At 55.7% G+C, this 12,774-nt stretch overlaps 1 protein-coding gene across 2 annotated transcripts; it reads right to left on the bottom strand.

The window, feature by feature from the left end:
* Positions 1-170: 170 nt before the first annotated feature.
* On the bottom strand, positions 171-10,981 carry LOC148401171 (plakophilin-3-like). Of its 2 annotated transcripts, none has more exons than XM_088370508.1 (13): positions 10,648-10,981; positions 7,855-7,931; positions 6,648-7,243; positions 6,355-6,478; positions 6,055-6,259; positions 5,806-5,965; positions 5,555-5,663; positions 5,320-5,484; positions 4,327-4,515; positions 4,031-4,184; positions 3,419-3,614; positions 2,784-2,871; positions 171-1,226 (listed from the first exon to the last, which is right to left on the bottom strand). In XM_088370508.1, exons 1-13 carry the CDS (start codon positions 10,859-10,861, stop codon positions 1,185-1,187), a joined length of 2,319 nt encoding a protein of 772 aa, XP_088226634.1. In that variant the 5' UTR covers positions 10,862-10,981; the 3' UTR covers positions 171-1,184. The 2 variants fall into 2 exon arrangements, with proteins under 2 accessions (XP_088226634.1, XP_088226633.1); XM_088370507.1 differs by having other exon boundaries at positions 4,327-4,518; positions 10,648-10,980.
* Between the last annotated feature and the right edge of the window lie 1,793 nt (positions 10,982-12,774).

Below are 12,774 nucleotides of genomic sequence, written 5' to 3'. Positions count from 1 at the left end.
TTTTTCACCCTACTATCTTCAGGCGTCCTCATTTTGTATGTCATCAGCCCTTTTTCGATGTCTCGTGTTCGACGCTCCCCCCCCCCCCGTTTTTTTTTGGATCAGACTTTGTCTGCAGCAGCAGCAGCAGCATTCATAGGCGCCGCCACACCGCACGTCAACAAAGACACTTTAGTTTGCGTGCTTTTATTAGGAATGTGCACATATTCTCTCAGCCTCAAACAAACTAGTTTGCAACAAAAAAAACAACACAATCTCTCAAAGCAAGTTGAGGGGTAAAGGGTTTGGGAAATGGGACACTGGCGAGCCTTGAATTGGGAAAGCCATTGGAAGTGTTAGTTACACATTCAACAAATGGATGAGAACAAAGCCCAAAAAACTTTGTTTGGGGGGGACGGACTTGCCATTAGCGGCGCCCTCTAGGGGACAAAAAAAAGTTCCAAACCACTTGGAACAAAATCCCTCAGCTTGCAAAATGTCAACACTTGTTTCATAAGTGAAAATGGCCATGTATCCTAAGGTCTTTTTCTAGTTTTCGAATGACCGCCATCTTTTGAAGTCAACACGCTCGGACGAACGGGCCATCGGGTTACGACGGCGACGCGATTCCCCAAAAAACACTTCCCTTGCCGACGCGATTCCCAAAAAACACTTCCCTTGCCGCCGTCTTGTTAAACGTCACCATGTGCGGACTCAAGTCTCAAACGCGTGGCAGTCTCATCTTTCTGTCCGAGCAAACGTTTGATCAAACGTTCCAGTTCTTCATCCTTAGCGACTTCCCTTCTGCTGCCGCCGCTGCCCATAAATCAAAGCATTTATCAAAAGTGTGCTAAATGAGTCAAGAGATATGTATCATATTTAGGTCCGTTAAATTGGCGACAACCTAATGTGGGTTAATTCAAATGGCCATAAATCATGAGTAGCGTCGGTGGACCGGACAGCCGTGGAATAAAACTATTTCAGTTAAAAAAAAACAACAAACGTGAGCAACGTGGCCGCCTGCTGGCCCGGCAGATACACGGCTTCACTTTAGTTTAGGAAGTAGTAGTAAAAATGTTTTAGTGATTAGTGGGTGCTGTCACGGAAACCGTGAAGCAGCCCGCCGTCATCCGGCGCTCGGGACACTTGCTGCCTCTTGGCCCCGTTAGCCAACTTCCTGTTGCGGGAAGTCTGTCTTGAGGCTTTCACACGCTGCCGTCGGCAAAATCGCGACGCGCAAATCCTTTCTGAAAGAGAAGAAAAGATGAAATAGCGTCTCCGGCGGCAATGGTACAACATTTGGGAGTGCCAAAGGCTGACCTCAAACCCAGCCCGAGCTTCGCTCGACACCCTGATTTGACCTGCCCTTGCCTCCAAAGCTTCATAGGAAAGCCTTACGCCATCCGGAAAGCTGGGTCGGAAATGCCGACATTTCACTCCTTTGGCATTAAAAGATGAATCCGTAACTTGAAAGCTTCATCTGAAAGCCCAATTGTGCGTTCAGCCGCAGCCTCAGCCTTGCTGAAGGCGTTAAAACCTCGGCGGGCCAAGGGGCGGGCCAGTTTTGCCGACTTGGAGAAAAGAGGCAGCTCGTTCCTTTTGTTTTCTCAGAACGTTCCCCGGATTCAACGAAAATCGGGGTGGGGGGGCAGACAACCAATGGGAAAGCGGCCCGCTGGCTGTCCACAAACATCTGGACATGCATGCGCAGCGCAGCCCCGCCACGCCCCGCCCTGCAAATCTCAAAGTGAAAACACCTTTTGTTCAGTCAAAGGCTTTGGAAAAAAGCAAAAGTGAAAAAGGACAGCTTCCCTTTGTCAAACTCGAGTCGGAGCGTTGTTTGTTTGCCTGGCAAAAAGCAAAAGTGAAAGGACAGCTGCCCTTTCTCAAACTCGAGTCGGAGCGTTGTTTGTTTGCCTGGCTGCGCTTCCGGGTGGGATGCACGCCGGGAGATGTGCTAAATCCCCCAAAAAGACGTGCGACGGCTCAGTCTGGGTTGCGCAATCTTTGCCGATTCGCTCGGCCCCGCCTGGCGTGTTTGCCGCCGCCGCCGCCGCCACTCGAGCGTGTCGTGGCGTTCCGACCTTCATCTCGCCTCCTCTTTTCTTCACACGTGCGTGTGAACAAAAGAAACACCAAGGTCGGGTCGGGTCGGTTCGCATCGTATCTCACTTTTATTGGGGTGCAACGCCTCTTTTGGCCTGTGTGATGACTTGACATGTGAATGACGTGAAGCTAAAAAGAGCAATTGTGTGCATTTTTGGATCAGGTCTTCAGTTCAGAGGAGACCAAGGAGGAAAAAAAAAAAAAAGCCTCCAACACACTGGCCTTACTGTACCCTAACGCGCGCACACACACGCACACAGAGTCAGTGTGCGTGCGTTGCCGGGAGGGAGGGAGGGAGGGAGGGGTTGTTGCCGCGGCAACCAGATGTCCGCAGCGCCCTTGTTCTCACACAAAGCTTCATTCTGGAGAATTTCTCCTAAATCACGGGTACGGCTTTCACAGACAAGACCAAAAAAACAACAGCACCTCCCCATGTCCCGTGTCGCCCCGCCCCCTGCTCCCGACCGTCTGCGCTCCAAACTCTTCACGGCAAACTTCCAAAGCCCTAACCTGAGGTTGCAATCCTAATTTGTAGCTCCCGAGCGATCCGTTTTGCTTGACCCTCGTTTCCCACCCTGGCCACCCGCGGCTACTTCAGAACGCCCGCCGCTGCGGCCAAATAGCGAGCGTGTCTTTCAAACCGGTGCGCCTGAAGCCCGACTTTGGAAGCTTGTGCCCCATTTCAAAGGTTGTCTCACCAGTTTGTAGTCTTTGTGCAGCTTGCTGTACTGGAACATGTTGCAGAGGACAGTGGATGCCGCTCTGGAAGCTTTCAGACCGCTGGAACTAGCGCAAAGCACACACACAAAGTGACAAAGCGTGAGAAGCAGTGAGCATAACGAGGAGGAAATTCCAAAGCCGCGTTAGCCAGAAGCCATTAGCGACAATTACTGTGGTGCGGAGCCGCCCGGCGCTTCCAACTTCGCTGTAGTCCGCTATCGGAATCGAAAAAAAACAATGAAAGATGTCCAGGGAAGATAGTATCTTTTCAGGGTGCGGGCGCAGCTAATTGCTCTCCCGGCTCACGTTGCGGAGGACAGTCAACGCTGCTCCGGAACCTTTCGGGCCACTTAATCGCTAGCTAGCTAGCGGGGCCGAAACGGGCCTCGTCATCGAGACGAACAATCCTGCGGTTGCGCTCGAGTTCTTATGGAGTGGGGGGGGGCGGGGAGCTCAGGCCAGTCTTTGCACGTTTTGAGCAATGATCTTGAAAGGTCTCATTTGCTTCTAAACAAACGGATCTCTGGGTTCATCTTGAGTGCAGCGGCTGTTTGAAGCTTAGGTTTGCTGTCATCGAAATTAATTTCCTAATTTCCATTTCCCGCCTACCTACCTGTTGTCGTGGGACGTCTTGATGCCCACCAGCTTGGGCAGGCCGTTGAAGTAGGCGATGTCGCGGGCTGCCAGGGAGCTGCAGGTGACCAGGTGATTGAGGGCGCCGCAGATGTTGACCACCACCTCGCCAGACGGCGTCTTCTGAAGCCCGTCGCTGGGCAGCTTGGACACCAGGACGTTCACCATGTTCTTGGCTGCACCCAAAAACAGAGGGAGGAGCGCAGCGCCACAACGCGTCAGCACACGCTCGCTCGCTCGCCCGGGTGTTCCGTCAGACCGCCCTGTCGCGGCCGGGCGGGCGCCCATTTTGCCGACGAGTGCAAAAAGGACCGAGCGAGCGAGCCACCCGGTTCAGGACGCGCGCACCGACGGACGTGCATTTTGCCCCGTCGGCGTGAGCGTCCTGAACCGGGTGGCTCGCTCGCTCCCACCGTCTGTCACCCTGGCCCAGACGGTCTCGCGCGTGTTTGCCTTTACTATTTTCGAACAGTGGGTGGCGCTATGCACTGAAGGGAGAAACGCAGCCAGCATGCATTGGGACCATGTGTGATGCAAGACGGCAGCTAACGAATGAGCTCAAAGACAGAAAATGAGGAAGCGTGCGACAGACCCACGAGGTCCTTGTTGGGCGCGTGTCTGGCCAGGTTCCTCAGCAGGGCGGTGAGCGGTCGCAGCTCGGCCTCGTCGTCGTTGTCCAGCAGGTCCAGCAGGCTGGGCAGCATCCGCTCCTGCTCCAGGACCACCGCGCTCAGCAGCGCCGGCCACTGAGAAGAGCCACAGCAGCCGCGCTCAGAGCTGGCCGAGGGAGGGAGGGAGGGAGGGAGGCTCTGCATGTGCAGAGATGACACCGCCGCGGGCCCGGCCGGCCGGCCAGCCAGCCAGCCAGCCAGCCAACGTTTGGCGTACCCTGCCGTCTCCGGCGGTGAGGTTCTGCAGCGCCCCCACGGCCGCCTCCCTGCTGGCGGAGGTGCTCTCGGCGCTCTGGAGGACCCGCTTGTACAGCGCCACCACCCGCGGGTGCCACAGCCACTCGGCACCGCGCGCTTCTCGCGACGCCTCCGACATGATGGCCAAGCTCTGCTGCCGCTGCTGCTGCTGCTGCGTGCGCGCACACACACACACACACACACATTTGAAGGATGCTTTTGCATGTACGGCAGTGTTTGATTCTTTGCGTGCCCGAGTTTGTCACTTTTTTTTGTTCTTTTTCATGTATGGAACCGAACGGACACGCAATTCATTTGGAGCTGCCGCTAACGTATGCGCCGTGGCCACCGGGGGGCGGTGTCATAAAGACGGACCAAAAGACAAGGAAGCGTTTGACAACTCGGTAAGCTGCTGTAATATGAGCCACTTTTGACTGAGCACACGAGTACGATTATCTTGTCTGTCTACACGAGTTACTCCACCGTTTGTGCTCGCATGTCCGTTGGAAGTATTGCTGCTAGTTTGTGTAGCCCATCGATGGCGTTTTGTATTGGCAAAGTGGAGGGAGGGCGGGGGGATGGCCTCGTTGTTGCACTTTGTATGCTGCGGCCGGCTATTGTTGCCAGTAATTGGACCTTTGCTGGCCTCACTTGTTCTGGCGCAAGGCGATCCGCTTCTCGGCTTTCTATCTGCCGCTCTCCGAGGTGGAGCAGAGTCACTTACCCTCCTCCTCCTCCGAAAGAGAGAGGACACCTCCTGAAGCTTGAGCCCGCAATGGGGCGGGTGGGGGAGAGAGAGAGAAGGGCTCGCCCAAGGCGGCCCGCGCTAAGCTAAGCTAAGGCTTGCAATCGGCTCACATTCCCAATCTTGTGTCAGTCGTTTCCGTGCGTGTTTGCAAAGACTCTTGAAAAACAAATTCCCATCGACGCTCGTTCACGTTTGGCCCGTGTCCGTGGACTCTGGCCCACTCACCTCCACGTTCTTCTTGCCGTACATGGGGAAGCAGCCCACGGCCTGGGCGTCCCTGGAGGCGGAGCCTCTGCCGGGACCCTCCAGCCGAAGTCGCACCGAGTGGGGCAGCTCCGAGTACAGCTGGTAGGACAGATTTCGCAGCACGCACACCGAGTTCTCCAAACCCTGAAGCAGAAGAGCCAGAAGATGAAGAGGAGCAAGAAGAAGAGCAAGAAGCATCGGATCTTGTCGTTACCTTGTCGTCGGCGCCGACTTCCTGCTGGATGTAAGACACCAGCGAGTCCACCAGACCCGGCGTGTCCCTCATCTTCTCTCTCGTCCTCTGGTTGACCGAGCTCAAGTTCCTGCACAGACGCAGCGGACAAACGCGCTGATGTCTCAAAACAGGGCAAGGTCCGTGGGCAAGGTCCGTGGGCAAGGTCCGTGGGCAAGGTCCGTGGGCAAGGTCCTTGGGCCAGGCCCGTGGACGAGGGCCGTGACACGTACCTGAGGCATCCGGTGGCGTTGTTGAAGATGTCTTTCTCGGAGGGGCTGAGCGGGATGCTGGCACAAAGAGGGATCAGAACTTTGCTGCTCAGCTCTGCCAAAGCTTCTCTGCACAGCTTCTCCTTCAGGTTGTCTCTGGACGACAGGTTCCACAGCACGCCTGCCGGCGGGACCTCACGTTAGCGCGCCATCATAGCATCGGGCGCGTCCTCCATCCGCGCGGGTCGCCGCGTAATCGGGACGGATAACCTGTGATGTTCTTGCGGAGCTCCTCGTCCGGTTCTCCCAAGACGGCCACGAGGCGCGCCACGCCGCCGGCGTCGACGAGCGCCACCTTGTTGTCGGTGTTTTCGTAGATGAGGTTGCGCGTGGCGCCCGTGGCGAAGCGCAGCACTTCCAAGTTGTCGCTGGAGAAAAGCTGAACCAGAGCCGGGACGCCTTGGAGAAGGCGCACCTGGCGGGCGGCCGGGCGGGCGGGCGGCCGCCACCGCTCGCGTCAACGACGGCAGGCAGGCAGGAAGACGGGGAAATGCGGCGCAAACGTAGTACCTGCTTTTTGGAATCGCTGCTATGGTAACACTGGTGCTGAATGTAGGCGGCGCCCAGGATCTGCAAGGCGGCGTCCGGCTCGCACAAATACCTGACGGCGGTCTGCGCGTCCAGGCCTTGCATCCTGCAATGGCAAGAGGGGAAAGAAAGAAAAAAAAAACCTTACATTGATGATACATACATTAGCAAAACATAGCAAGACGAAGTTGGGGAGGAAAGCCCATTTCTGGGAAGAGAGTAGAGCGGTGGCTTCGGGGAGAAGAACAACAAAGTCCGAGGCAGGCCTCACTCACCCTGCCAGTTGCTCATTGCTGCAAACGGACGCTCCGTCCAACACGTCCAGCCCTTTGCCCACGCTCGCCACGCTGCGCACCGACGCCGCTCGGTGAACGGACGCCGAGGCGGCGGCGCGCTGCGCGCAGCTGCTTTGGTAGCTCACAACGTGGCCGGGCCGGTGCACGTGCCACTGCGGGACGCGCTGACTTCCCCAGCCCTCGCCCCGCAGCGCCCCGCCCCAGCCGTAGGCGGCGCCGTGCTGCTGTCGGTTGCCGATGCGGCTGATGGTGCGGTGCGAGGGGCCTTTGTAGGTGAAGCGGATGGGCATCTCCTGGTCGGCCCAGTCGCTGCCGCCTCGCGGGGCAGCGCCCTGCATGGCGCTGCCCTGCAGGGTGCCGCTGAGGGTGCGCCTCAGGGCGGGGGGCGCCCACGCCACCAGGTTGTCCCCGGACACTCCGTGATGGTTGATCTCGGCCTGGCACAGCGACTTGGTGCGGCGGCTGCGGGCGCTGTGAGTTTGGAAGACGCTCTGCTGCGCCACGCTGGCACGCACCTTGGAGGAGCTCTCCACCGCCGAGCGAGACGAGAAGCCGCCGGAGGGCATGGTGGACACCTGCGGAAGGTGGAAAGGAAGCTCTCAGGCGTCGCCCATGTGAGTGCTCACGGCCAATCAAAGCAACGGGCCAGCCAATCTCCACACACACACACACGGTGGCGGCTTGGAGATCAACCCTCACGGTGCCCATTTTTGCAAAGTTATTCAGCAAAGGTGGCAAATTTCGCCCCATTGGAAGTTGAAAAGCAGGCGGCTGGCGTGAAGGTGCTTTTCCATGTCCTCCTTGACGGGAAGGAAGCGGCGTTTGAAAGCAGGAAGCTGCCTTTTGGCCTCTGCATTGTTGCTGCGGCCGGCCGGCCAATCAAAAGCATCTGCTCCACATCCTGTTTGCTCCGGTTTCATTGTTGTGGCTTTAACGACACTTGCACATTACGAGTGCTGAAACTCAAAACGTGAAGTCGGTGGGTGGGTGGGTGGCTGGCGAGTGCTTTGCTTTGCTTTGCTTTGCTTTGCTTTGCTTTGGGCAGGGCAGGGCAGCAGGGCAGCAGGGTGTGTCGGGCTCATGAGCTGCTCCTGCAACTATTCGGCCCCTTGCTATTATGTCATGGTGACACGGGGCCGGAAACCCCCCCCCCCAAAAAATTATAATAATCTGACGCAGTACTCACCGCCATGATGCGGCTGGGCGTGTGGATCATGGATCTGGAGCTGAAGCCTCTGCCGCTGGGGAGCGCGTACTCGCATGCTGGACACGCAAACAAATCGACACGGGCGTTACTTCAACGGCGCTTTTGCCTGCCGCAACTTCTCTGAGGAAACGTCCATCGCATTCAAGGCGTAAAAAATGGCTCTGGACTTTGCTGGAGCATTTCACGTTGCTCGGCCAGACGGGCTTTGGGGGGCTGCTGACGTTCCCAATCATTCCCGAGCCAATTGTTTTATTTTGACCGACCCAATGCCTTCGATGTTATGGTCCTCATAATGCAGACTTTTGTCTGAGATCTCGTGAGAGAGTTTGACAAAGAGAGAGGAAGGTCAGCAGCCCCCACGTCCCAGTCTGGAAGGGAGGGAGGGAGGGAGGGAGTAGGAGGCTTGGGTGTTCGGGAGGGAGGGAGGGAGGGAGGGAGTAGGAGGCTTGGGTGTTAGGGAGGGCCTCCGGGCCGCATGCTTCGCCGGGGCCTCGCCGGGGCCGGCCGGGTCACGTGTCAAAGCAGGAATGCTCTCACTGCAAAGCGAGCGCCGACAGACAGAGTCAACATAAGAGCGTTCCGAGATGCGGCGCGCACCGCCACCTTTGACCTTTTTGCCACAGCTGGTCAGGCGAGTGGCCCCACTGCACGCCACGTCACAATCAATACGGCAGCTATTGCCAATGTCAGTCAACAACCAGTTGCATGCAAAGGCCATACTGCGAGGGAATCCTTCGCATTTTGCATTTTTATATTGTTGGCCAATTAACGTAACCGCCCAGCTAAAACCCTAGCTACTAGCACTTAGCCAGCGCCTAGCTAGCGCTTAGCCTGCGCCGTTGGTCAAGCTCTACAACGTTTTCTGCTTCTGTGAATTGTTGAGACGCAGTCGGTGGTTGGACTTTTTCCTCCTCCGGCGCTCTGGGCGCCCGCCCCGCCGTGGCAAAAGGCCGCTCGGCCTCTCCCATTTTCCCCTCGGGCAGGCACGGACGGAGCTGGCTTTGCGCAATGCGGGCAGAAAGGGATCTTCCCACACAAAGGTCCGACGTGATGGAGGTTCCGTACTGACTGGTTGCGTGCCTTTTCTGTTCTCCGCAGCCTGGGAGGAGAAGCTCCCGAGGCAGATAAGGAGCACAGGGAGCTTTTCCAGCCAAGAATGTTAATGGCGCCGCCGCCGACCTCTGGGGAACGCTGACACGCTTCCTGTTGGGCCTCACACTTGACGTGTGCGCCAGGCGAGGCGAGGCGAGGCGAGGAGCGCACTTTGTGACTTTACGCCTGCAATTATGGTGCCGTGGCTTTACGACGCTGGGGAGCTAATGAGCTTCTCGAAACCGCGAGGGCCACGTCTTCAACACGTCCTCCCGCGCTCTCCGCCACCTTGCAGCAGCTTTGCGTGTCCATCGGGATCCCCAAACAACCTTGAAACCACGCACTGGCCTGACAAATAAAGACCTACAAACGGCCAATCGGAGGTCAAGGGTCCACTCGTCGGATGATAAAAAGAAGTCGTCACTAACAGCTTTCGTTGGCACAAACGCCGTGGCGGCGAGTTCAAGCCAGGATTGAAGAGTCGATGGTGACCCGGCGTCGTCATCGTAAAGGTCTCTCGCTCTCTCTCTCTCTCTCGTGTGGCCGAAAAGCACTTCTGCATACTTGCTAGTTTAGCAGCCAGCTTGTTTGTGTTGAAAGGCAGGTGAAGGCGAAGGTGAAGTGGAGCAAGGCCACGCTGCAAAACAACTTTGAGCTGGCTTCTTCTCCAATGGGAATCATCCTGACAGAATCTTTGCACGCCAGCATTTAGCCACCACCGATGAGCCGCAAATAACCACAGGCGGCAAAAGGGAGCACGATAACGAAGCGGCCGGTCGGCCGGCCGGCCGGCCATCCGGCGTGTTTGTCCTCTTATCGCGAGCCAACCAGGATGTCTGTGCCCGCCCACTCCTTTTCCCACCGCTGGAAACCATGACAACACTGGTGACCTTCTGTCACGCTTTGTACAACAACTGTCACGCCAACGTCGCCGCAAAAACAGGAAAGGGTGCCAACGCGGCCTCACAAAATGGCCACAAACAAGTCTGGAGTACAAAAAGGAAAAATTGACCTCGGGGCTTGGGCACATCCGTGCGTCTCGAGCGTCCCCCGTTTGGAAGAGGGTGTGCGCACTTATGCAAGCACATTTCCCAGCCATGCCATTGAAAAAGCCGGCAACACGTGAATAGTATGGGCTTTGTTGCTTTAAACACAAAGAGGAGGTGAATGGGCGCCACTCTTTTGGGGGTTGCGCCCACTTAGAACACACGGCGGAGCCCCGACAGGCTTCTTCTGACTTTTGCAGACTTGCTCTTCTCATTTCATGTGTCTTCAGTTTGCTCTCGGACCAGCAATTTGTTTTCAAGCGCTCTCTAAATATAGCTTGAGGGGCTCGTTGTATTTGATATTTATACACGCATTTTATATTGATATGTATTTTTTTTAAGATTGATACGTATTTGATATTTCTTGACATGTAATCAACCAGGTGAAAAGGATCCTATTTCGACATGTAAGTTATTGATGAACATGTTAAGTCGCACCATGGCAATTTGTTGTGCAATTTTCAAGTTCAATTCAAACCGTTTTCTGCTCCAACAGAAGTCAATTGTTGAATTTCGCACAACAAAAGTGTCATCAAAGGAAGTCGCTCGTTCTTCCACATAAAAGCGACGACAAAAAAGAATCCAATAAATGCAATAAAAAGCAAAGGAAAAAGGATGGCAATTTTTTTTTGACCTGCGGGTCCAAGCACCGCGGCGTCGTCGTCGGTCAGCCTCCCCAGCGACGGCGACTTCTTCTCGGCCAAGCGCAGGCGAACCTGCTCCTGGACCCTCCGCGCCTTGGCCCCAAAGTCCGAACACGGGCCGTCCGAGGGGACCACGTAGGCGGTGCGCGACGAGTTGGGCTGCAAAGCGGACAGGAAGCAACCGTCCACCACCGCCGCGCTCATCCTGCCACGGCGAGCGCTTGGAGCCGAAACGAGAATCCGGACCAAACGAGACCAGCGGCGGGCGTGCGGACGGGCGGCGACTGGGGCGGGCGTCGCTCTCTCGCGCACTGACCCACAGACGACAAGGAGGAGGGGCTTCGGGGAGGAGACCAGATGGTGTCCATGGGCCCGGAGAGGCGGAGCGGGATCCGAGCCGGGCCGGCCCGAGCCGAGCCGAGCCGAGCCGAGCCGATGGGCAGACCACCTGTAGAAGGTGCGCGCTGACCTGTGGACTCTTGTCTGCTTTTGTGTGCCCTCCCTCATGTCCCTCGCTCCCTCGCGTACCCGTAAAGTGGAGCCTCAACCCTTGTGTAACCTAACAGTAATGCTCTTCAATGTGCATTGTAGCCTTTTGTGTATTTTTGTGTCATGTAGTGGCCTCCACTAAACATTGTGTAACAACACCGGGTCGTGTACTTTGCTGTGTACTTTAGTTTTTCTGATAGATTCTGTCGTGTACTTTCACGGTGTGATAGTGTCGTTTTGCCGACTCCTCCTTCAGCCTTCCCAACGTGTTTCACATTAGTGCTTAGTAACGAGGTCGTGACCCCTGAATCTACACACGCAGGCACACACGCACGCGCACACACGCATACACACACACATCTGCCACCAGTGTAAAAGCACAGTGTTGTTGTTGAGTCAAAGTGTGTCGTGTTGGGTGTTGTAGCTCCGCCTCCTCGTCTGCTTCCCCGGTTCCCCTGCAAGGAGGAACGGCAGTGGCCTGGCTGACGGGATTATCAGAACATTCCGGAACAGTGAGCGAATTCGGAGGCAGCACGTCAAGTCAGAAGTGGCCAAGCCTTCAATCGATGCGGCTCTAAACGCGCAAAGAGCAAATTTGGCGCCTTGAGATACGAGCGAGCCGACTTGGGACTTTCTCATGATACTGTGTGAGCTGGCATGGGGGCACTTCATTTTTTTCTTCTTTTTTGACTTGCGGGTGCAAACTTGAGTTCTGGGCACCGCAAAAGTGCAATTGTTCATTTGTGTATTTCAAACAAGCAAATAGCCTCTGCTAGCTTAATGCTAACACAAATTGCAAAACGTCATAGACGATTAGCGTCATCACATTTTTGTGGGATCTCATCAACACCTGCCGCACGTTTGCTCCGACGGCCGTTGGCGCCTTTGCCAAGTGAGAGGAACACATTTCAAGACATATATTATAGTATTCATTCAAAAAGAATGGCATGTTTAGACAAGTGGGGCCTCATCCAACTTCACTTGCAACCGTCCAGAACATTTTGGACTTAACGTCTCCTTTAAGGGTGCATGAGCACCACCAACTGGTGTTGTCGTTTCTTTGCAAGGGAACCGATGTGAATTGATGCTGACTGGCCGCTGAGAAGTGCGCTGCCGCCATCTGGTGGCGGCAGCTTGATGCGCACTCAAATCTCGGAATTTTGGCGCATCTCAGATCAAAAACTTGACTTGAGTGTGAGCTTGTGTCTCCCAAAAACTTGCAAGTCAAGACAGTTGTAGCTGAAACCACCACTTGACTGTCTTCTTGGGGGATTTGGGTTTTTTGGGTCAAAAGCGGCTACTGATAAATCTTAGCAACTTTTCCTGACCTCAGTGAATACTTTTCTGGTGTTTTGGAGACCCTAATGTGACAAATGATTTATGCGCACAAGAATAAAGTAGAGGCGGCATTGTGCGTGTGCCTCAGAGGAGGGGAGGGGAGCGGGTTTGATTCCGGCTCCGGCCTTCCTGTACGGAGTCCGCGTGTTCTCCCAAGAACATGCACGCTAGGTAGGGCGCGACAAATTGCCCGTACAATACTTGTTTGTTTGTTGAAGTGCGCCCTGGCGACCGCTTCAGTCCGAATGAGGGGCGTCCATCGTGGAACAGCAACATTTTCAATCAAATAA

This window comes from Syngnathus floridae, chromosome 3 (assembly GCF_059516105.1).
Source record: "Syngnathus floridae isolate MCC-2025c chromosome 3, RoL_Sflo_1.0, whole genome shotgun sequence".
Classification (NCBI taxonomy): Eukaryota; Metazoa; Chordata; class Actinopteri; order Syngnathiformes; family Syngnathidae; genus Syngnathus; species Syngnathus floridae.
This window is presented reverse-complemented; position numbering and strand designations above follow the sequence as displayed.

Excerpts from the sequence above, each read along its gene's own strand:
- LOC148401171 (XM_088370507.1), bottom strand. The coding sequence starts at position 10,861 with ATGAGCGCGGCGGTGGTGGACGGTTGCTTCCTGTCCGCTTTGCAGCCC. Across the intron at positions 5,966-6,054 it reads GCTCCGCAAGAACATCACAG|GCGTGCTGTGGAACCTGTCG; the intron begins GTTATCCGTCCC and ends TCCCGCCGGCAG. Across the intron at positions 2,872-3,418 it reads AAGACGTCCCACGACAACAG|TTCCAGCGGTCTGAAAGCTT; the intron begins GTAGGTAGGCGG and ends GCTTTGCGCTAG.